We start from the raw sequence: 25,439 nt of genomic DNA on the forward strand, positions 1-25,439 counted from the left end.
GATATTTAATTTTATGAAAAAAAAGTATAGATTACTAATATTATTTTGATACTTCCATTGCCAGAGTAATAAAACAAGTAATGCTCTCTTTAAATCTGTTCAACAATTAGCTTTTGCATATTAAAAGTTGAGCAGACTACACAGCTGCCTAGAGCCCATGGCCTTCCATCTTCCAAAGGGACAAAAAGCTTTATAGGATCACTTGATAGCAGTCACTTAAGAGATCTTGATCCTTGCCCTTTATGAAGGACAGGCCACATTAAAACTCCCTGTAAGATGGTTAGTTGATGACAAAATCAGTTTTTAAATGTGAGGCTGGGAAATTAATCATTTTCTGTAGCATTTGATCATGGCATTTCACTGTTAGTCAGGTTATTCATCACTGAGGACTTGGTCAACAGACATAAAAAACCTTAGAGAGCTTTCCTTCTGAACTGTAGTAGTGAATCTGATCAACATTAAAATCTGTCCCTTTCCTGCATCTATTGTATTCTAAATCTCCTCAATGAGTAAAGTCAACATTACAGGTACTAAGATCTGGCACAGCTATCTGAAACTTAAATGAAGTTTTCAGTATCAGGAATTTGAGAAGTGATCAACTGTGCACTCTCAGTTAGAAAACCAATACATCTATTTTTGTGCTTTCACTACAAGTACACTATTTGCAATTCTCCAGCATCTTCAACTTTAACTAGAGTTCATATGCCTTATTCAAAACATAAGATGGTCTACATAGACATCTAAACAGGCTTTTCTGATTGTAGATCAGCAACAGCCTCATTTTTTCCAGTCAGTTTTCACTGGAATTTGCCTTGGGAAATGTGAGAAGTTTAAGCAGTTCAAAATGAGACATATCATGTTAAAAAAAAACCAAACCCTACAAAAATGATTATATACCACACATGCTCTTCAGCCCTCATTCAAAGGTGGCAAGTTTGTCCCACTCTTCCAGATTCCCTCTCTAGCTCCCAAATACCCCAAGGAAGCAGTGAGCCACACAACATACTGATCAACCAACATTCAGACATTCCAAGTGTTACACAGCCAGCCAGGGCTGAATTTGAGCCTGTGAAGGCTGTGAGGGATAAGGATGCTTTCCAGTTTATCTCCATCCTTTCCCTATGAGAAAGTATCCTGAAATAAGTGCAACCACCTTGTGTGGCTGCAGTTTGTGTCCTCTGTATACATATTTAAGGCTGTGCTCACCCCATCCAGCAAAATGAGCATTTCTTTGGCACCTCAGACAGTCCAAGGCATCTCAGGAAAGGATCCTGTGGTACTCTGCAGGTAAGAACCTTTGCAGAGCTCTGAAGGGCAGCCAGACGAAGCAGAGATGATGTCTGTATGAGCTGGCAAGCAGAACACAGGATAGGGTTACACATCCCCAGCTGGGATCACACAGCAGTTGCTCATGTCTCAGCTCACTGGTCCATTGTGGGCCTTTGACCTGCTGCAGCTCATTCAGTTCCAATACAACATACCCAACAAGCTCTCCCAGAACCTACAATTTGTACATGGGGCACATAAAGAAAGAGCCACAGCACAAAATGCACATCATGCTTTCACAGGATGGAAAAAAAATGGATCATCCAAATAGACTAAGTGAATATCAAGAAATATTTTATTGTACATGTAATCAAAATTTAAAAAACAGACAAGGAGGAGCAAAGGACAGATTTATCTAGATTCTCTTTTAACTATGTAGGGTACAGAAATACAACTAGGAAAGAATTAACACATATTAGTACCCTTTGCTCCCCTTCCCTGCCCCAATGGAAGAGGTTACACAAGCGAGATCTGTAATGCTTCAAATCAAGGCTTCTCAGTAACTGCACACTTGAGCTGACATAGCTAAGTATGTTCAGTTTGATGAGAGAATGAGTGCCTTCCAAATAGTTGTTTATAAACAAAACTACTCTCTCTTTAGTGGTTTGTGAGCATTACTCATTCAACACCAAGAGTATACTTAAAAGACTAATGATTTAGTGGCCATAACTGTCATTATATCTGAACTGACACAATCTTTAAGTATATCAATTATAGAAAATAGATTCCTTAGGCAGTAGAGAATATATTATCTAGTGGCAAAAACATAATGTAAAGAAAGAGAGGAAGTATTCACAGGGAAGGGAGTGTGTTAAGCAGGGGCACATTGAGTAATCAGAACTAAAAAAAGTTGAGTTCTGAAGTGCTAGCTGCAAAGGAGTCACACCTCAGCATTGTGGGTATAGGTGTCAGAATGTCTGGGTTGGAAAATATGGTACTCATTGCACATCTACATCAATCTCCCACCTTAACTCACACCCTAGATCCTTCTAACCTATTACAGTGGGATATTAAACAATTCTAGCACTGTAATTCATGTTCTGCCTTACATGCTGTGAGGAAGAAGGCATCCGTTCTCTTCCAGAACCAGACAGGACCAAGTCTGAAAGGGAATGCAGAGACTTCCCAGAGCTTATTCACCCCACAACACTTTCCTTCCTAGTTTAGAAGGGCGAAGGCCTTCAGAGCATAAAGCTGCAACTGTTCTTTCTCTCAACATCTTAGAAATAAGCCTTCCCAAAAAACCTAAGCTATACAGCATGTAGGCAAAATTGAATCAAATGGGTGTGACAAGTGCTGAGTCCTGTATTGAAGGCAAGACAAGTTTTGGGATCCCCACAAAAGATGGTTTTGTTTATTCTCCAGTGGCCCAGTAAGGCCAGCAGATAAAAACTCTTCACGAAACTTCCAGAGAAGGCCCATGGAAAAGCAGACAAAGTAACAGTAACTATCATATTCTGGATTCTAATGCCCTGTGGAGACTATCAGATTTTTGGCTTAAAATGCAAGTGAATCACCATGTATTTAATGATCTTAATCTATTTCAGCCTACAGCATGGTCCAATGCAGATTATTAGTGTCAAGTTACACACCTAGGACTTGAATTCACTAACACTCATAGCACCACTTGATTGTTGCTGTAAGTAAAGACAGTCTAACCCTCAACTCTTCTGCCAGAAAGAGCATATTATCTTTGATAATTGTGTAACACCACCCATTCCAGGCCAGCTGACCTACCTTTTTTTGTCCTCACACATATTGCATTTGTTTTCAGATAAATCTTAACAGCTCCAAGCTTAAACTCTGTGACATATCACCTTAGCTTCCAAAGTTACAAAATAAATTCTTCTTTACAGTATTCAAATGTAGGAGATTCACTCAACTGACAAACCAGTTTACTGACAGTATCTCTCACTAGTTATTTCCTTTACTGCCAACTGCACAGTCATAAAAGCCTCACAGCTCTTCTTCATATTTCTCAGCTTTGAAACAGGAAATGATCAATGTAGATATCTCAGGATTAACACTCCTAGGTGCAGGGAAAAAAGCAGCTGTTCTGTACCTCAGTAATTATTGCTCAGTTTTTATCTGTTTTAAGCAACATCAAGACAGTATTTGAATTTATGCTGTACTTTAGCAGAGACAGGCTCCCTAACATTAAAGAACATCAGCCTTTCCACAGAAAAAAACCTCTAAAATTTAGCTGGCCATTTTTTCTTAACTGTTCCTTGTAACAAGGCAGATTTGTTTAGGTTTCCATTCTAACAAGATCACAGTTGTCAGAGTACATGGCTCATACCTGTGGCCAGTCTTTAGAGTAGGTGGGCTGCACGTTTTCCTAACTACAGAAGTTTATCAGCTATGCTAAAACACTACATAAAAAGCCCAGGATTGTTTGCAGATTCACCAGCTACCTACACAGAACAGCTGTTCCACAAAAGTGATTTCACTAACAATTGAACTTGAAGACAAGCACTACAAGAAAGCCAATAAAAGATCTTGTGTGATCAAAGGTTCTCTTACTATCTCATCTGAAAGAAATTACCTTCCACTTGAAACTATCTCCTCCTTCCATAGGAATAACCAAGATCTCTTTTGGAGGCAATTTAGACAGTGACTGCTCAAAAACATTTCAACAGAACTGCTTTTTGGACGAGAGAATAAGTTATTTTACCATTTGCACAAATTGAATTTACTACACTCATTTTACTCTGGTAATGTTTTAGCTACAAGGTATCTGTACAAGATATATCAGCAGAGATAGCACATTGTTAACACTACATATGTAAACTGAGAGACAACAGGTCCTTCCACCCAGGTGTCATATTGCAGATAAACCATTTATGTCAGTCCGAGAGGCTGCGGAACCGCGCTTCAGCACCACGGAGATTCCCGGGGAGCCCAACAGAAAAGCTGTGCTCTACAAGGGTGACTGTCCATCCTGGAACAGCAGCAAGAGGAGAATCAAGCAACCAGTGTTTGCAGTAATATTCTTGAGGAGGGTTCCATTCATTCGGTGCATATTGCTGTACATAAGGTGCATAAACCTGCCACCGAGGAGATCAGCGGGAAGAGAACCCAGTGGCAAGGCTGCAACCAACTACTGGTGTCATGTCCCAGATCTGGAGGAGAATTGTGGAGAATTACACAGCATTAGTGTCAGACTCACAGCTCCTTCTGCAAGAGGCATAGAAGCAAAGATATCCCTGGACACAAGGTAACAACTCCTTTTTAACCTATGCTTGAGGAAAAGCTCATCAAGAGTTACAGCAGCCTTACAAACCAAAAGCCAAATTTGGGGCTCAAGAGTCTTGAACTTCTGTGTAGGCCTGCTATAACAAGTGCTACACAGTTTGTCACAAACATGCCTAGAGCCAAACAAGAACAGGATGGCACAGGCTTAGTTCTGACATGCATGGTGAATGTAGAGCCCAGGCACAGCAAGATTCTGTATCAGTCTGAACTCTATGTCACTGTCTTATAATAAGGGCTTTTAGTGGCCATGCTCCAAGCCATGGAGTTCAGAGCAAAGGAACCTGCACATTTCCTCAGGTCTGTGTCTCTGGGGCTGCTGGCAGATTCTCCTGCTGCCCATGCCTGCTATGTTTGTTCAGAGACACAACAGCTGCACTCCATACAGTGGAGCTACAAGTCATTTCCTCATTCAGCTGCAGAAGAACAGGTTAGCAAATACAATTCCTTCTTCACACAATAGATAACTTGTAGAAATACTTGTCAGGAAAAAAGGAAGAACATACAAAACTGAACTCTCTCTTAAATATCTGCTAGAAATGCAGGAAAGAGATGCAGCAATACCTTCACAATCCGGTCACTCCCACAAGTCACCATTAGCCCTCTGGAGATGTCCATGGACATGTGTGAAATGTTGTGTTTGCCTTCATGAAAGGTTGCCAGGGAGGTACGGCTGCACAAGAGCAATTGAAATGAAAGCCAGCCATCAGATGAGGTTTCATGGCATCATTATAGCAGTGCAAAATAAACTTAAAAGAAAATTAGGTTGCTCAAGTACTAATAAATCTATTCCAAGAGCTGCAGTGCCATATTAAAGGGGATAGAATTAAATTAGCAAGTCATGCTAAGGCACTGCTTGTGGTGTTGTACAGGTTTGACATTTTCTGCAGCATGACTGTTAGTAATACTAGAGCAGAAGTGGGACACAATTAATAAATACTCCTACACCCGGTTAACAAAGTCAAGTTCATTTTTCCCTTGCTGGCTACAGAAGTCAACTAGGGCACAGCATCCTACTTTTCAAAAAAAAACCAACCCCAAGCAAACAAAAAGTCCCAATAATGAAAAATCCAATAACACAACAAAAAACCCCAAACACTCTCAAAAATTTCACATCTGATTACTCTGTTCATACCAAAGAAAAGGGGTTCCTTCATTTCTAAGACAGGTTTAATAAGACAGCAAATGATGTTTAACCTGATTTGCTTGCATGGGGAAAATAATGTTGAGTTCTGAAGAATATTCCCAAAGTTTAAAAAAGTGTACATGAACTAATGCATATACGTCCTGGCAGCTGAAATGCATTGCCTGGCACCCACCTATCAATGTTAAGTGCAATCAATAGCTTTTAACTAAACTGAAATGTTGAGACAAATATATCTCAAGTCTAGATCTGGGCTCCTGGAAAAGAAGAACTAAAAAAGGATATAAATGATGTAATTCCATATCTGATCCAAATGCACTGGCAGAGGCAGATGGGGGATCTCTGCCATCACAGTGCTTTCAGTCCCCAAGGCCTAACAGAGAGTCAGCTCAGTGTGTTCTCTAGCATTGTGTGTGGATGTGGAGCAAGGCCAAGGGTTTCTGCACACCAGCAGTGTTACTACAGTTTATTACTCCCTAATACTCACTCTTCATCCTTGATGGACTCAAAACAGGAATCACAGACACGGACCTGGAACTCAAATCCCATGATTGGGTAGCTCGACCGTTTGGTGCTGCACTTGCCACAAACTGCCTGCCCACATTTTCTGCAATGGTGCTTCATGGAGGAAGAAGAAAATCAACAAGTCACTATACAATGTCACTTGACCACCATACAAGTGTCCACTGCACAACAAAAACAACAAAGCTTCTGTTTTGCAACCTGCAGAAAGCAACCTGCTAGGAAACCCCTGCTTCTTCAACCAAAGACCAATGTCTCTGGAGTTCTGAACAGTCACTTGGATCATTTATGGATTTATCTCCATACTCTGTGTCTATCCTCTTCTCTGGCAAGCTCCTTCTGGGAGAAGGGGAAAAAGAGGCTTGAACAAGCAACCCAGTCAAAAACATTCTGGTGCAGTAAGAACAGGGCCATTAGTACTTCACTGGAGTGAGCATCTACAGTCTCAGTTATGGGGCACTGTTTGCCATTTTACACAACACTTGAGGATTAGCTGTCCATAGTTCCAAAGCATGGGAACATTCAGAGAAATCCAACAGAGCACACCTAGCACAGCCTGCTTTGACCTGTGACAGGTTTGTTGCAACACTTTCACAGAATTTGGAAATGTCTTAGCAGTGCTTAGAAGCCGTGACTTCTCAATACACCTCACTTCAAAGGAGCAAAAATACAAGAGATGAAAAGATCTACCAGCCTTAGAGATCTTCTGTTTACATTTTGCTCAAGTGCTGAAGTACAGCTAAGCACTGAAACCAGCCATCTCACCTGTCTCAACCCTATCGTTTTTGTGTCCCACATTTGTTTGATATTCCAGAAGAAAGGTTGCTCACACTTCTGACAGGAATCACTTTCTAGCCATTGAGGAGCCTAGAAAAGAGCAGGAAATGTAAGCAATCAGAATTGTTTTCCTCCACACAACAGTCAAGGAAGTTTAAGAACCCAAAGTAAAGTTTTACTTGGAAAGATGCCCTGCTTCAGTTCTGGACATTACAACAATAAATTGCCTAGAGCATAGTACAAAGAAAGTTTAGCACAAAAGCCTCAAACCCAAGAATACAGTTACTGGTTACCTACACACCTCCTACACTTTTTAAGCCTCCAGGAATATGTTATATTACTGCCTTAATAAGAAAACTTATTCAAACACCTACATTACTAAACCCACTGCAGGCATTCAAAGACTGCTGCTCTGGTTGTGTGGATGGCTTTTAAGGACCAGTGTAGTCCAAACTGCAGAAGCTATGAGGCAGTAATCCCCTTTAAGAAAGGGGGTGTCCAGAAGTAAATTCTGTGACTAATTATCTTTTCTACTTTCATGGGATTTCAGTTTGAAATAATTAGGAATTCATCTGCATTTTCCATCCTGCCCCCATCTTCGTTAAGCATCCCTTTTCCCACCCACACACTTTTCCTGCCATAAATGGACTAGGCCAAATGAAAATAGAGCTTTTACACATTTCAGCTCTCTCAGATACTTTAACTGAACATCCCTGAAAGAGATAGAAAGAGAGGCACAATATTTTTACTACATGGACTTGAATTTGAACATGTATATTCTATACAACTTTATACATCTCATGAGGAAGTCTCCCTGAAACTGGAGGAGGAAAGCTGGAACAACACAGCATTTTTTCTTTTCAGTTCATTTACACTGCTGACAGTAAGAAAACAAGAGCATTCTCACTTGCACCACCATGGATATGAACTGATGCAGAAAGAAAGTGTATGGCTGGGTCAATTGCTGTGTACTGAGATCTTTATTAAAAAAAAAAAGTTGCCTGGGAACTGAACCTCTGCCTTCTGAACTGCATCTCAAAATCTACCTCTCACTTCTTTACCTGTTTTGACACAAGTTGAGAACTTATTTCAAGACTATTGAAGCACAGTCCTTTGGTTTCTTTACTGCAAGAGTTTGACTGCTTTAGATTGTTCCAGAAGCAAAGGCCACAGCCATTCCAGTGAACCTGTTGCTCTCTTTGAGATAAAACTCTAAGCAGTCCAAAGCATCTCCTGCACTTTTCCATTTACTACAATGCAGCATGGACAGCCCTTAGAACAGAACAGGTTTCAATAATAGCATTCAGCTTTAAAGTGAATGTTTTAGGTTTCAATAATATCATTCAGCTTTCCTCATGTTTAAAACAAAATGAGGAAAGCAGCCTGCAGAACTGACTAAGGAAAGTCACATTAGTCTCTGAAAAGGGGAAAGAAAATATCTTTGACGTATGACATGAAGTTACCTCTTCTCGGCTGATATCCATGTTCCAAACAGCAATTCCCCCATCAGCTGAACAAGACACCAGCTGCCGTGTCAGCTGGATGTAGCAGATAGCCTGCACCTTGTCACTGCCAACAAAGCACACACCAGTTACCCACAAGTGTTTAAACAAAGCTTGGTTTCTCAGCAAACCCTGATTCCTTCTCGTAAATAAAGCTACTGAGGAAGGCCAAAACTGATTTTCAGTTCACTAAGTCCACTAAGTAGAGCTCTGAGGATGAGTGAACAAATGCTGTCACCTGAGCACTACCCTAGCATCAGGATGTTGAGGGAGTTCTTACAGGCCTGACCAGAATACCAGAGGTACAGTTCCATGTTAACATTTGCTGGCAGTAAGCCCTGACGGTGAACTGAGTGTCAACTGACTCAGAGTGCTTGTGCAAATACTCTTCTGTGTTGGCAAGGAGAGCCACTTGTCAAAACAGAAACAACTGAATAAATAAAGAGAAATATTTGTTTCAAGGTGCTACTAAGCAGCAGGTTCCACTTTTGCTAACAAATCACAGTAAGTCAGGCTGTAGGTGAAAAGCAAAATATGCGTTCACCAATAAGACAATTTAATCCTAAAAAAAGTCATGTCAAAACAAAAGTCTGCCCTAAGAATTTAAACAAAGAATCTGACTAGTATCAAACTGCTTTGCAACATCTAAATTAAATTAAAAAGTCATTCTGCTTCTCAGAAAGAACCTAACTGTTACAAGTCCTCACCAGGACACATGAGGCAGCAGTAACAGCAGTATAAAGTCCTCCAGTTACTTCAGTTACTTTTTTGTAACCAAGGCTCTATTTTTAATTCTTTAGCCATAAGACTAAACCCTCAAGATTTAACAAGAGTTCTAGAGCTAAGGCTATCAGTCTTGATCAAAGGTAGATGGAGGCATCTATGGAATTAGACAAGAGGAGAACACACTACAAATATCTTTAAATATAAACAAAATCTCTACTACCAGTGCATTTCTAAGTAGAATATATCTTCTGTGGTGAACTGCCTGTCAGACTAAATTAGAGCCCTACATTTAAAAATGGCAGCTAGTGTTGGGCGTCTAAAAATTAAGAGTTGATTGTTACAGACAACTACCTCAACTTCAGAAGAGGGGAAACATGACACTTTCTGAAGTTGAGAGACTACCCCTGTAATTTAGCCAATCAGTTATGACCTATCAGTTATCACTGACAAAGACAGGGAGAACAGGAACATATTGAAGCTTATTTTATATGCAACATGATTATACATAAAGGTTCTAGCCCTCCTCTCAAAGGTAACTCAGTTGCAGTATTTACAATACAGACACATGCAAATTTACTTAAAGGCCAAACCAGATGATTTAGGATTTTTACCCACCTTTTCCTATAAACTATTTCTGTGTTACTTCTAAACCACGGTAACATGAAGACATTAAACACGAAAAAGAAAAAAGCTTTAGTAAGGCCTTCCTAGTACTGATTATCCTTCTTCTCCTTCAAAGTACTCAGGGTTCTGCAAAGAGTAATTTTCTCCATTTTTCACAAAGATTCAAATATCTTGCCATGCTATTTAGTCTTCCTGGGACTGTGTGTCCATTACAGGATGAAAAATAAGACTCTATTACATACTGGTGTCCCTGGAGCAGCAGTGTTCTCCCCTTCCTTCCACCAATATCCCACATGATAATGCTGTGGTCAGAGGCACCTGAGAAGAGCAGCCTTTGGACAGGATCCCACCACAGGGAAGTAATGCTCCCTAGGAGAGAACATTCTGCAGTTAGATGTAAGGGACTGGCTCCCCAACACAGTGATGCCCTCCTGGAGCATTCAAGTGAAACCTGAGGTCCTGCCTTACACCAGCAACATATTGGAAGCCTTAAGGCAAAGGAAACATCCAACAGCAAAGTGCAGTCCTGACAGAGTGGCAAGAAGTACTGGACAACTGAACAGATGTCCCTAAGAAGACAGATATAGCATAAGCCAGAAAGTCTGAGTTCTACCCTTTCTATTTAGGAAGGTGATTTTAAGAGTTGCCAGGCTGCCACATGAGCTTTGGAAGATAGAAGCACCAGCACCTGCCAAGCAGAAATCACTATCTACAACACAGTGAGGTGCTTGGTCAGTGGCTGCAGCACAGCTCGCAGTGTTCTCAGCTAAAGCTACTCCCTCACATAACCACACAACCTTAAAATAGCTGGACTAAGAAACAAAGTGAGAACTTCACTGCTGTTAGCAAATCTGCCACCACTCACTAAATTACAAAACTAGATTTCAGAAGGCCCAGTGCAACTGTGAATTAGGGATAGAAAGAAATGAGTCATCTGACAGTAGCAGCCTTATACTGAACCCATACCCATGGTAACGTTGCCAGTATGCTGCAGGAGTAATTTTGTTACTCATGCCACCTATAGTTGTGAAGTTGGGACATTTTATTTCCTTGCAGAAATCCTTCCATTGCTCAGTTGTCATCAAAAGCCTTGTTAGTCCAAAACCAAGATGATGAATGGTAATTAGAGCCCAGATCAGTTCTTTCCAATGCTCTGAAGCAAGAGATTTTTTTTTTGCCTCCTTTAGGGCTATGCTGTTTTCATACTGACCCATTTGGAAATAGCATGTGCACCAAAGAGGCATTAACTTTGGGTATTATCTCAGCATTACACAGAGCAGGCTGTTATACATGGTGAATTCTGGAAGCTGAGAACAAACTCTGAAACCATTTAAACTGCAAAGCAACTGCTGGCTTATGAAGTCACACTTAGCAAGAGCTAGAAAGCAAACAAGACTTTTAAATCAGACTTTTAAAGTCTGTCAAACACAACTGCACTCAAAGGAGAATTAGATGCCATTTAAGTTTAGAGTTACTAGATCTCGAGAATATGATACAAATATGGTGGAGAAAAAAAAGTTACACATAATCTAATTTGCTTTAAAAAAAATAAATGAAGAAAGAAGTTGAAATAAATAGTACAATACCTGTTGAAGAAAAATCTGTTTCTGCCCCTGAAATAATTTTTTATGGTAGCTCAATTCTTGTTTTAAGGATCACAGTCCCCATTTGGAAATATATGAGCCAAAGGTGGCTGCTGTGTGGACAGCACTGTTGAAGTTGGTGCTTGGAAGCCCATCACAACTCAAGAGACAGAACATAACAAGAAAGCACCACACAGACATACTGCTTTAGAGTAACTGTAACATCTACCAAGAAGTTGCATTTGAACACAGACCAGTACAAAAGTATACAGAGGCAAAGGAGTCTCTAGGGCCTCAGAAGAGAATTATTTTGTTCTAAACTGAAACAATCTGAAGTTCTCCTTGAAAGCAGAAGAGACATTTATCACTTGAAAATCTCAACTTGCCTCCTGCATTCTAAACCAGCTGTATCACTTTACAGTCATCTGTAGATCAGGAGTCTACTCAGCTTTAACAAAGCCTACTCTATACTTCCAGCTGTTAAACAAGGCAGCCTTTTCCAGTGGGTCAGAGACGCATGACCCAGTAGTTCATCCCTACCCACATGCAAACTGTCAGCTGATTTGAAAGTTGCAAGTACCACATGGGAAAAGGCATTCTCTTGTTTATTTTTCTCAGCATATTATTAAGTTACACATTATTCTGTGATTTGCATTCTTGCCTTACTCATTGCAGCAGACAGTAGCTCTGTATTACATTATGGACCACCTGATTATTCATTTGATATAAGTACTTCAGCTGTTCTGTAGAGGAGGAGACATTTGCCTTAGACTAGGCAGTTTCTCTAATGCTGAGACTAAAGCTTTTAAAGGTGGCCATCTAGTGGATAACTTGTGTTTAACTGAATGCATATGTTTTGTTTTTCAGCTACAATAAAAATACCTGTAGGTATTTATAAGGCTAAGATTTGCCTTCAGCAAGAATGTTTGTTCTTTAACAGGAAGTCAAGTATAGCTTTCAACAGTTTATGATAACCACTGCCTTGGACTGGTTTTTCATCCAGTATCTACCCTAAGAGGCAGATAGGCAACTGACCATCTCACCCCAAGTTACAAAGAGGTACTGTATCTGGGAGAGGTGGCTTTAAGACAAAGAGTTACTTTACCTTCATGCCCTTTAAGGGTTGTGATAACTGAACAGGTATTCTGCTCCAGCTTCAGAAGAGTGATCTGTCCAGAATAATCACCAACAAATGCATGCTGAGTTTCATGATCATATCTGAACACCAGTCAAGGAGAAGGTTCACATGTTCAAAGAGTATTTTATATGACTGAAACAATCAGCTACAGAGGTGAAAAAAATTGGAAAAGAACATTTTAACACACCAGATAAATATTTACATAATTACTTTTAAAGTGGTTGGAGACTGTAATAAACCTTTTTGATTCCTTTCTTCTCATCACACTTCCCTACACATTCAAGTAAAACTGTACAGAAAATAAGACAAGAGTTTTAGAAAGCCACTGGAGAAAGCCATGAGATAATCCATGCCCTAGTTTAAGGCAAGCCAAGTAGCTTCAGGCCATTTCTAGCAGCTGTTTACAGAACACACTCATGGCTGTTTACAAGATGCCAAAACTCATCAGGCTACTTGCTGCAGTGCAGAGCTCTCTGCAACTATGAGGAACACCTCACTGGACACTGGGCTGCATTCAGTCTTACCTGGTATCTTCTCCAATAACCCTTCATTTTCTAGCATGGTTGTAGTTGATATCTCCAGGAGAGGGAAACCAAGATACAAGGATGCTGACCCTCCACAACAAGTTCACCTTACAGTGGAAGTACACCCCCAGTGTTCCAGCTACTGCCAAGGTGAGGCTGTCTCATTTCTTGTCCTGTTCTCTGGACTTTCCAGTTTACCAATGCAGGTTCTTGAGTGTGGTATTGAAAACTGACCTAATTTCAGAAAGGATTCTGTCAGTTAACACTGAGATCAAAGCCACACTGATCCATTAACAAGGTGGCACATTGGGCAAAAGCGTTACACCTCATAAGAGTTCTGATACTTGGTTATTGCCACAATGCAACTATGAACTCCAGAAACCAAAGCATGGCAAGTCAATGGAACTAGATGATTTGCTGCTTTTACAAGACTTTTGTTATTATTATATATATAGCAAGAGCTATGAAAGACCCATGCAGCTGACAGCACATAACCCAAGAGCTGTGTATAAAGTTAGGTGTCCTCCTTGAACCACACAGAAACACAAGCTGCATCTAGAACAGTAGCCCCTGGTATCCAACAGAGGCTAACTTTAGGACAGTCTACCAAAAAGCCCACCACCCTAAGTGAAAATGCAGAGGCTCTGCCATCTGATGACATTCCAAAGTCTCTTAAGCCTTCAGGATCATGAGATAAACAATTTGCTTTCAACAAATCCTCTAAGTCCCTGAACATGTGATCTTTTCTTCATCTTGAAGTTCAGGCTTGCCTTATCCCCACTAATCTAGTAGAGAATAGGCACTCTGCTGTGTTTTTCAGAAGCTTACACATAGGATCATTAACAAACAATGTTCTAAGGAACTTCCTGTTGGGAGGCCAAGCACCTGGTACACACACCAGCAAGCTGGTTCTTCCTAACACAAATCCAAAGAGAGATAAATTAAAATGGATTTTCAAATGTCAAGTTCTTCAGTGGAAATTTATTTTTATATTGATATAAAAGGTCATATTCTTTTCTCCATTTTAATAATAAACTGTGTCATTATTTGCCATAGCATTAGCTATAGAAGCCACTGAATTCAGTGAGACTCAGACTGTTCCCCAGACTGCTGTGAGCTGGTCTCCAATACACACACCAGCTTTAACCTATTCTGTGCTGCATTCAGCTGAGGTGAGCTGCACATGGAATGTTTTGTGGGACACAACTCCCCTGGACTCTAAAACAGAGCAGCAGTACAACAGTACAAACCTGGCAGTTTTTCACTCAGTAAGGCAGGGTCTGCACAGATGGGAGACCTCAGAAGGACAGACATGCAGCTGGCAACTGAGTTTTCCTCCCAGCTTCTTACCAGGACATAGGTTACAGCCACTCTAGAGAGGGCTTCATGTTTTCAAGAGATGATGTTGACCTGTTTCAGTTTTTTAATCTTGCTACTTCTAAAACATTACTGCCATTAAACCTCATACAGCAACCAATACCTTCAATTACTGTCTGGCCACATGTAAACTGCCACCATTAACAAGTGCTAAAAAAACAGTTTTAGTTTAGTTTGCTTTCAAAAGCTTCGATATGTGAACTACCTTTCAAGCTATTGGGTTTGTAAGTCTTTTACATAGGGTAAAGAATGTCCTGAAGTACTTACAGCTGAATAGACAGAGTGTCTAAGCTGCAAATACTGCTGTTAAATATAGTTTACAGAAAGCAAATTGTACACAGACAAATTACTACTGGTGAATAAAGTTTCAATGTACCTGGTAGCTTAAAGATAGAAAAGATTAACTTGAGCAAAGACAGAAAAATTAAAGCAGTCCAAAGGGTTTCATGATGTTTTATGCTCTGGAAAGACTCAAAGACACACTGGCATCTGTTGAACAAAGGGACTTGCCCAGGAGGTCTGTGGGCCATGCTATAGATACTGTCACTGCCACAAGATGCTACAGACAGACACCTCAAAATTATGAACTAGTACAGACTGGGATTTCTGCAGCTCAAGGTCTCTTCTGCTATCTAATAACCACTAACAGAAATAAAGGTATGAAACTTCTAATGAGAATAAGGGTTAGCAGACTTGCAAGAGATGTCATGGATATCTAGCTTTTATACATGGAAAGTTGGGAACAAATTGAGGTAAAGGAACAAATAGTCTTCCATTTTCAGGGTAGCAATCATTTTTTAAAGGATACTGTAGACATGAGGCCCAAGAGGTGAAATAATGTCTCCCCAGCATGCTCCCACTCCTGGTGCACATCCAGCTGATACACTTGTCATGACCTGTGCTGATAAGCCACTCTGATGCCAGGCAGAAAGTAATAGCAGACACTCGATTCTGGTGAGCTGCAACAAGAAAAAGATTCTGGCTATTTTCCCCAAAAATCCAAGTGCTGTGTACTTCCATTCTCATTCAGACAGACAGAGGTTGAAGATGATATCCAGGCAATGCCCCAGGGAGATTTTTCATCATTATATTATACTTGCATCTTGGCTGAATGAAAAGGTTCCCATAGTTCTGTTTAGGATTTGCCTGCTGAATAGCTCAAATGAACCAAACCCATCACTCAGCTGATGTAAGCCTTTCCCCAGAGAGAGAGAAGCTGAGTTCAGCCCAGATACCCAAGGTTAAGGAACAAGCAAACCCTCAGCTTCCTCTAGCTAACTCGAGACTTCTACACATCTAAAACCTTGAATTGCTTTACTAAACCCATCTTTTCCTAACCCCAGAGAGCTATGCTCACATTCATATTTCTAAGCACCTGAAAGGATATCTAGTCCATGGCATTCAAACTGTTTCCTGTGACAGAAACCAAATCCCACCCAGCTTGGTTGAGAATGCTACCACTAAGCAAGAAGTTACACATGCTTCAGAAAGAAGCTTCCCCTGCCCCACAAGATACAAGTACTTCCCTTGACTGAATTGTCAAATCATCTCCCTTAGGATAAAGGGAGGTTTTGTTGCTTTAAGAACAAGGTCTTTTTCTCCCAAGCAAGACCATTGCTTCTGTTGGTGTCAGGGAGTCACAAGACAAACTGCACTTTGTTTTGCTACATAATCTGCAGTCTTTGACAGCTTCCTTCAGGCCTTTCACATTAATATGCCAATTATAACCAACAATTGAGTTTTGTATTTCTATAAAGGATGTGTATAGACAAATGCTGAAATTAATATCTCTATAAATATTAGAACAATCCAACGAACCCTGTCTCCCACATATTGGAAAAATTAGCTCTTTTTCATCCCTAAGGTTGCTCTCCTAAGGTGACAGAGAAGGTACAGACTCTTACCTTGAGCTAGGAGTAACCAAGCACATTGATTACAAGAAGTAAGGAGAGAAACTGAAAATACCAAAATCACCTTTATAAAGCTCTTACACCAACACTCATGTAGTACAACTACTCCAGCTGAAGAGCAAAATCCAAGCTTACTAGTTCTGGCTCATAACATTGCAGACTAACGATGCAGTGAACTTAATGATCATAACTACAACTTGGACTCAGCTGTCTGACAGAACACTCTTCTTATGGCAGTTACCCCCCAACTAAGTGACCAACTATAAGGTCAGTCAGAATTAAAGCAAATCTAGATTTGATTAATCTGTGACTGTGTCCAGTCTCCCAAGCATTGTAGGTACTTTCCCTTTACACAAATGTTAGTGTAGATAGTGGTTAACTCTTTACCTGGATAGGTCTTCACAAAGTTCATCTTATTAAAGTCCTCAGAAATATGAAACTCCTAAAAGCAAAGGGAAATTGTTAGAAGATACCACAGTGGCATAAAGCAACACTGATACCCAAAAAGGAGCAGTAACCTCACAGACCAAAATTTGCATAGCAGCAGTATATCCCACAAAAAACAGGCAGCTTCTCAGGATGGAGCAAAGCATACTGAAATACCAACTGTAAATTAAGGTTTTAAGTGAACTGAATTTTCAACAGGGAACATCCTTTCAGAACTGAGTTTACTGAAGGGAGGTTATAGAAAAAGATAAGATCTCATTTGTCCTCAGCAGGAGCAAACAAAACTATCTTGTAGTACTTAAGATTTGCATGCTTGTGACTTCACAATGGACAGGTTTAAGTGACAGTGTTCTTTATTTGATCCATTAGACTTAATGAAATTTTAGAAGTGTCAACTTGAAATTTCCAATAGTTATCACTAGAATTCTCTGCAGTTCTTTGTAGGCTATTCATAGCAGTTATCTGTAGAATCACTCTTTATGACACTCATGCAGTACCCTGGCTCCTTATGGGGCAGTTATTATTTTGACCTTACTTTCATAGAGAAAGGAAACCATTAAAGCATCTGAGAGTCACAAGATTTCCCTCCTTTACCAAGGGGGGGAAGAATAAAACCCAGTTTCTGTTCTGCCAAGTGTATGCTCTCCAAGACAGGGACAGCAACTACAGCAAGAGTATACAAAGAGAGAAGAAAGAATTCCCAGCAAGAAAAGAGATGAACCCAGCCTCTTATAATTTTAGAGTTAGTGTTGAAATTTCTACATCATAAAAAGATGTGCAGCAAGCAAATCCAGAGATGTGAGCATGGCAGGATACAGACAGATCCATACTCCTGGCCAGGGGCAAACCAACTGCAGTTCACAACCCCTGTCAGAGCACCACCATGGACTCTGCCCAGCTTACTGTACTGCCCTCAAAACATTTCCTTGGCCAAGTGAAATTGTTTGGGCCCACTGCTGCACTAATGGCTCAAGGCCTTCTTGAAGCTACCTGGCTCACAAGTAGCCAGAAGAACCTTTGCTTTGCAGTCCTCCCACACACATCTCAGCTGAGCTGCCAAGAAGCTCAGCCATTTAACAGTAGCTGCATTCCAAAATGAATGGAAAGAAAACAGACTATCAGCTGCCAGCAACACATGGACAATCTGAGCAATTCTAACCTACATTCAGAAGAAAAGTCACAACAACTTACCATGATAGCTCCATTATCCTGGCCAACAAAAATCCGTCTACTGTCATGATGATAAGCCATGGCAGAACATGGGGCTGTCAAAAAAAGCAAGTACATCACCATATTTAAATAGAGGCATTAGGATACACATGACTTTAATAAAAGTCAATTCTTTCACTCAGGACAAAAGCTGTTTAAGCAGTTTGATAGAAACTAGTCTGCCTAGCTACCATCCCTTGGAATGACAGTTCAATTCCCACATGTGAAGCTGAGGACAGGAACATGACTACTGTAACTCAGATATACTAACAGGAACCATATGCAAACCTGATGTCCTGCCACAAGGTGCAACTCAGCAAGAGGAATTTTACACATGCTGAAAGCTGAGCTAACAGCCACAGCTGGTTACACCTAAGAACTTGAGCTCACTAAAATTATCTCAAATGCAGCCCTGAAAGAAAAAAATGCACACCTTGGAAAGCTGAGAGTATTCTTACATCTCAACTGTCAGCTAGTGGTTAGAAAAGCTCACTTAACAGGCAGACAAGTTATCTGCCATCATTTCAGGCACCTCCAGCTGCAGATCCACAATGATTTACCTGGTGAAGGATGTGGTTCTGACAGAACACTGCCACAGATCTCATCCACCATGCAGCTAGTTTTAAATCAAAGTCTGAGCTAGATTTGCTGCAAAGCTCCCAAAATCAAGATCATTGAAGGAACCCAGCTCTTGGGGAAATGAGAAGGAGGTATTCCTACACACAGCACAGCTCCAAACCCCATACTATGCCTGGCCACCACTTCCAACACCCATGTTGTACTTACATGCCATGGTGTGATAGATGCTGGGCCAGTACTGCCCACTGTCTCTCTTCAGCCATACTCGGATTGTCCTGTGCCATGGAAGAGCAGGGAGAAGCCAGCTGTAAGTGCATCATGCCCTACATCTGAACCTCTGCATTACTTATGGGTCAGCTCCACTGCCCTCAGCTTTTGTGCTACTCAAATATAATAGAGGAACCACATAACAGAAATAACGCACTCAAATACTGCTCTAACATAACAAGAACACTGGCACTAAGAATAGGCACCCTTGGATTTGGAAAAGTTTTCTTTAAAACTATTTATACATGGAGTTTCAATAGCATGAAATGGAAATATTATTTCAGCTCACCTCAGAAATTGCTACAAATTGCATCCCTTTACCTCCTTCTTGGCTCTGGCTGATATAAGTCAAATTCAAACTACAGAAACGTTCTATCTTTGGCAGAGCAAACCACAGTTTGTTTATAGCAGATTAAGTGTCTGATACATTTTTAAAAAATTGCAAAAAATTTCTTATGGAAGTCCAAACTTTTAAATTTTTACAGCATCTCTGTGTAACTCACCCTTCAGCAAGCCAGATAGTGAATATTAATAACAGAAGCATCTCATCTTCTAGAACACCACATTAGTGACACCTCCATTCCCAAATATGAAGAATCCATAGAGGACAGTATATCTAACTCAGTATTATTTCCTTTAAGCCATGCCTCTAATCCCTCATGCAGGAATGCAAAGGACAAGCAACATTAGTGGTTGTTGGTTTGCACTGCTTCCCTGCCCTAGATATGATCAGGATTGATGAGCCAGTCAAACATTAACTGAAAAGCTGACAAGATGGCTTGGACAGCATGCCAAGATTCTTTATAGAATTGGATTAAGTCTGCAACCTTCCAGAATCATCTCCTAGAAGGAAAGGATAAGTGGTCTTGTGAGCATTTAGCATTAGACTACTCTGATGGCTGTCAAATCCTGGGAGGAGGGATGTAAGGGCATCAGCAAGGAAGTGGAAAGTTATTGTCAATCAAAAGCATTCCTACAACAGACACATTGAAGGGACTCTACATCACGACGTCAAGAGCACACATGTAGACAGTGTTAAGGTTAAGTCCTCTTGAAATTTCATCTCCAAACCATTGTTTACCTTTTTGTTACTGTTTAAATCCAACTTCCTCATTCTTAAATGTTCTGTAAATATATGTACTTGGAAACACTGTCAAGAGGCTTCACTGAGATGTGTTGTTCTATTTACTGTTATCTAATAAAAGTTCTGGTTCTTAGAATTCTCTGGAAAAGTACTAGGGGACTGATTAGTTAGACATCATGGAGGATCAACAGTAAAAAGTTTAACAAAAAGAGCACAGGAAGGGACCAGTGTCTTGCACCACAACTACAAGAACTTTTGAAAAGTTTTACTGCTCAAAATACAACAGTAGCATTCTAATTTTGCAATCCATTTTAAGGATTTTCTTTAAAAGACCACTCAAAAAGAAAGCAGACAATGCCCACCCTTAATGAACTACTTTTTGAAAACTTGAAAGCAATACAGGTGAGCATACACTGCCCCAAAACACTGATTTTCAGCTTTTAAATCAAGTTACTTTTCGATCAGTTTAGGGGCATGTGTACATTGGTCTAGTAATTATTAGTCACTAAATATTTTGCATGAAGACTGTCTCTTAAAAGCTATCATTTCCTCTTTACAATAATCAACAGCCTACCTTATATCAGTGAGTCACCACTTCAGAAGAGCAGTTGCTATTTCTTGGTAGCACAGAATATGGGAAAAACAATGTTTTCAAATCATTCTAATGATGCCAACCTAATAGCACAGGTTAGCACCTATGCACCTTCATCAGCTTTTTAACTTGCTTTTTAAAGCAGCTCCATCATACTCAAACTGTTCTGAACATCTCTGATGGTGGCTTCCATCCTTACTAATTCAATTCTTCACTTCTAGGCAAAGCCATGTAATCATCTTTTATTTTTAAAAATTACATGATAAGTTATCATGGTAATCAAAACCATGCATTGGTGATTTTTCAAAAGCAGACTTAGCTTCCTCTCAGTATTGTGGTTAACTGTACTGAACTAGAATAAAGGAGGCAAAGATTTGTTTTTTCTAAGAAATTATTTAATGGGAGTGTAACTTCTGTGTTGATCATCAATGGTACAGCCCCTCAGTGAAGTTGAGAGCCTAAGCAAATAGCTACAAGAGTTAGTAAAATTAACTTCTGAAAGCTTCTTATTTTGGTTTAAGTAAGATTTAGACTCTGCTCGCCTCATGCTTGCAAAGATAAGCTGTCAGACAGCTTTATATCTAATTATATAAAGCTCTGACTGAGCAAAATTTGAAGAGATCATTTCACAGTAGTCAGCAAGTGACCTCGGCCAAAATGCCACTTGTCCCTGATTCCCCCTCCTACAGACCTGGTTTTGTGATGCATCTCCTTATGTTGGGACAAATTAATTTGTGAAATACCAGTTCTTAAAGTACTAGAGAAGTCCTCCAGTAATGCTGCTCCCACAATCTCTTTCAACCACTCAATTGTTATGTCTTTGTTATGACAACTGCCTTAGAGTCTTTAGCACTTTCCTCAAAACTTGGTCTTTATTTATTTAATGAAGACTCCTGGGCTCAGTACCTGAGAAGAGCTGGCTACCACTCACTTCTCCTTAAGCACTCCCTACTAAGGGCCTAGAAAGACACAGGGTTGTTTGACAGCAGTCTCAGTAAGGATGTAAAAATGCTGAAACTCATAAAGAAGCACCCAGCGACAGATGCAGACTTTCAAAATTCTAAACTCATGTCTCTGAGAGTGGCAGGAGGAAGCAAAACATTTTTAAAAAATATTAGAAATTACCTCCAAACTTCCCTATCATTCAGTACTGAACTAGAAGCTGCTTTCAGCTGGCAGCATGCCATTTATAGAAGCACAATTCAAAGGGGTTTTGGTATAGGATTTTTTAATGAAATATAAAGAAAGACACTCAAAAGTCATCTTCAAATAATACTGACTGTGGCATGACCAATTTCTGAGAGTTTTTATTGTTGCAATCACTCTTTCATTCAGAGAGTGAAACCCGCGGTTTGAGAGCAGTGACAGTGCTGTGCTCCAACAGTGTTTGTGCTCCTGCTGCACCAGCTGCCCTCTGGAAGCCAACAGCACAGGCACCAGGGAGGGAGAATGATGGAAGAGCAAGAGCCAAATCCAACCCTGTTACAACACCAGCACTGCTGCAGGCTACTACACACCTACACCAGCCCTGTTCCCAGCACTGCATCTTCCTAACTCCTTCAAACCACCATCAACCACTGGCAGCTGTTTTCCTAGCACGAGCAGAACACTGCCTCTTTCTGGTAGCTTAAATCAAAAATATTTTTACTGTTATCAACCTTGTTCCCAAAACACCATTAGGAATCTGGTTTAATCACAGTGCAATGGAAGCTCAAAGACACAGCTGATAGTTTTTATCAAATTTCTGTTAAAACTAAACCATGTTTTGACCCAATATTTAAGTTTCATAAGCAAAAAAACAGCTAAAGCCAATACTGTACTTTAAGCAGCTACTGATGGTCACCAAACAGCAGCATTGAAATGTGCCAGTGACTCCAGAGCTCCTGTGAGCCTTTAGTAAATACATGACTTTTATCTTGCATTTAGGGTCTTGTACACAGCTGATCATCCCTCAGCATTCCAGCTGCAGCTGGGAAACACTCCTCCTGCCTTAGCTGTTTGTCTGCTGAGGGACACACTGCAACAATTCCCAACATTGTCTTGCAGCCAGGGTCAGACAAGATGCCAACAGGGACACAGAGTTAATCATCCTTTTTAGATAAGTTCTGAGAAAGCTTCCCAGATGGCAAGTGTCCTGCTGAAAAATCCGATTGGGAAAATTAACTCTTTGTCTCCTGCAGGTATTCTTGTTTCTTTTTTCCTCTTTAAAACTTTCTAAAAAAATCATAGAATTTTGTTGGCATTCACAGAACTACTACGAAATATTTTGTATCCTCTGAAAAAATAAAACAATTACTTTTCATTCTAGGAAATATAATTTAAAATAGGAAGAACTACAATGAGTAGCTCTAATGAGAGAATAATCTACAACATTCCCAAGGAATGTTTGTGCACCAATGTTTTCCTCACTACCCAACTTGTAAACACATTCCTCTGACTGGTTATTATGAAATACTTGACAGCCTTAGCTGCATTAAGATGCAATAAAAAAAATACTTTAGCCCTGCTCTCAGTACACACAGCAGCTCTTGTGCTCCTTGTACTCTGCACTTTGCTGCCAGGAGCATAAGCAGTTAGGCAGCATTAACACCTACACCCCCCTTGTAGCAAGCAAACAGGGGAGCACTGTTTGACAACATGCTGAACTGTAGGTGAAAGCTCTGATGTACTGTAGGAGGTATCCCAGATTAGAGGAAATACAGGTTTCTGAAAGTTTAAAGATTTAATTTCTCACAGTAAGGTGGATTCAGCCGCAAGTCCACAGACTCACTTGGAAATTACACCCATCAAAGGTGGGTGGTGGCCTCTCTCTCCTTGCACAGGTCTGCATCTGACATCAAAACTCGCCCAGATAAAGATGCAGCTCCATCCTTGGCTCTTATCAGCAATCTAAGCATGCAGACTGCTCAATCTTCAGCATTAGACCTTGAGTTTAAACACTGGCACTGGCTGCCATAGGCAAGCCTCTACCATGAAACTCTGTGAATGCTGAACCCTGATATGGAGTCTTAAAAATCATTATTTCCTCTTGTCTCCTTCAGGAAGCTCATCAAAGCAAACTAAACACAAACACAAACATTCACACCTAAGTGACTGGAATGAAAGAAAGCTGCCTATTCCCATCCAAAAGCTGTTATCCAACATGTACTGCACAAAGCCATCTCCATAGGAAGGGATGACACAAACCAACTAGACACCTGATTTGTTTGCACTTTTTGACCTAAAAATAAACGCCAGAAAACCCAGTTCAGATAACACTGTTCCTCTGATGATTTTCAGCACTCATACCCTCCTACTTCTCACAAGGTCATGCTTTACAAACAAAAAGTCATGCAAATATTAATGCAAATTTAGTTTTATAAGTTTTATGGTATAACAGTAAGATTATACCCACACCAAGCTACACCTCAAAGAATGCACTTTTGTACTTTTAAAAGTTCACCGTTGCTTCAAATGGAGCCACAGTTTCTTAAGGAGCATCTCCCATCCCTCTTCACATTTAAGCATCACTTTCCACATGGCACAGGTGAAATTCCATCTCTCATTATACACTGCAGATCCCTCACCACTTTCCTGACCACAACCCTCTGGACTACCTACTTCCTCATTTCCACTTTCCTTTCATCTAAGTAACTGTTTACCGACATTACAGCTTCTGTGGCAGACGAGCCAGTGCCGAGAACCAGCGTTAGACTGTGAAGACACCTTCCCTTCCAAGCAGAAAGCGCCGTGCACAGCAGCTCATCACCCCCTCTCCCCTCGGATCTGCCAACTCACTCCCTGCGGGGCTTCAGCCAGAGGGAAGCAGGTTTAGGACCCGCACACCGAGCCAGCGGAACGGGCTCGTTCCTCTGGAGCAGCTCGGGAAGCTCCAACTCTCCCGACGGGTAAGGGAAGCAGCGACAAGTAGAGCGGAAGGCCGAGGGAAACACACTCCCTGACTCCTGGTTCTGCTCGTGAGCTCTGCAGGACCCACTCACACACAGGGGCAGGGGCTCCGCAGGGCCAGGACAGCGCGCACGGAGCACGGCAGCTTCTCCCCGCCGGTGGGAAAGTGTCAGCCCCGCGTCCCGCACCGGGCCGAGCCGATCCTCCCTCACAGCTGAGGGCATCTTCCTCCCTGGGACCGCGGATCTCCTTACGGCGGCAGGCACGGAGTCCCCGCGCCTCCCGGCAAAGGCGCAGCGCACACCCGCATTCCCGTGAGCAGCTCCCGCTGCCCCGGCTCCCACCCCCAGCCCCGCGGCCCAGCCCTGCCCGGCGGGGAGCGGGCCCCGGGTCACCTGTCCTCGCCGGCCGTGATGACGCCGTCCTCCTTGGGGATGAGGAGCGCGGCGCTCACGGCGTCCTGGTGGCCCTCGACCTTGCTGAGCAGCACGGGCCGGCGGCTCTGCGGCCGCGAGTGGATCTCGGCGGCCATGGCCCGCACGGCTGCGCGCAGCGGCGCCGCCCCGCCGCGCCGAGGAGTCCCGAGTAGCGGCGCGGCCCACGCGCGCCGCTGCCGTCACGGACGGGGCGGGCCGCCAGCCGAATTCTCTGGAATAGAAGGGCTCGGGCCGTATCTCATGGAAGAGCGGAGAAACCAATGTGGCGGTGGGGGCTCCGGCCGCCTGCCCGGGGCGGAACGTGTGCCCTCCGCTGTCCCCGGGCTCAAACACGCCTTGCTGTGGCTCTCCCGTGGGCTCTGTCCAGGAAAAGTCGTCGCCGTGCCCCCGGCTGAAGGAGCCCAGTCGCTGCCCGTCCCCGCTGGCATGGGGCCACCGTAAGGCAGCAGAGGAAAGGCTGCTCCCCCTCGGGTAATTAACGGAGGATATGGGCTCAGGCAGGACGTGTAGTCACAGGAAATACATTAGCTC

The 25,439-nt window shown here is 41.7% G+C and overlaps 1 protein-coding gene across 1 annotated transcript; it reads right to left on the reverse strand.

Moving 5' to 3' along the window:
* Positions 1 to 1,603: 1,603 nt before the first annotated feature.
* Positions 1,604 to 25,049, reverse strand: WDFY1 (WD repeat and FYVE domain containing 1). The gene is made up of 12 exons (XM_066556345.1): positions 24,867 to 25,049; positions 18,848 to 18,915; positions 18,044 to 18,117; positions 16,793 to 16,847; positions 15,304 to 15,454; positions 12,562 to 12,674; positions 10,116 to 10,242; positions 8,485 to 8,590; positions 7,010 to 7,111; positions 6,210 to 6,340; positions 5,143 to 5,251; positions 1,604 to 4,448 (listed from the first exon to the last, which is right to left on the reverse strand). The coding sequence occupies exons 1-12, from the start codon at positions 25,001 to 25,003 to the stop codon at positions 4,389 to 4,391; spliced, it is 1,233 nt and encodes a 410-aa protein (XP_066412442.1). The 5' UTR covers positions 25,004 to 25,049; the 3' UTR covers positions 1,604 to 4,388.
* Between the last annotated feature and the right edge of the window lie 390 nt (positions 25,050 to 25,439).

The sequence above is a fragment of the Molothrus aeneus genome, chromosome 10 (genome assembly GCF_037042795.1).
Source record: "Molothrus aeneus isolate 106 chromosome 10, BPBGC_Maene_1.0, whole genome shotgun sequence".
NCBI lineage: Eukaryota > Metazoa > Chordata > Aves > Passeriformes > Icteridae > Molothrus > Molothrus aeneus.

Coding starts and splice junctions, on each gene's coding strand:
- WDFY1 (XM_066556345.1), bottom strand. CDS start 25,003: ATGGCCGCCGAGATCCACTCGCGGCCGCAGAGCCGCCGGCCCGTGCTG. Junction 18,118..18,847: donor CATCTATCACACCATGGCAT/GTAAGTACAACA, acceptor TTTTTTTGACAG/CCCCATGTTCTGCCATGGCT. Junction 8,591..10,115: donor CTGCTGCTCCAGGGACACCA/GTATGTAATAGA, acceptor CTTTGTTGGCAG/TGACAAGGTGCAGGCTATCT.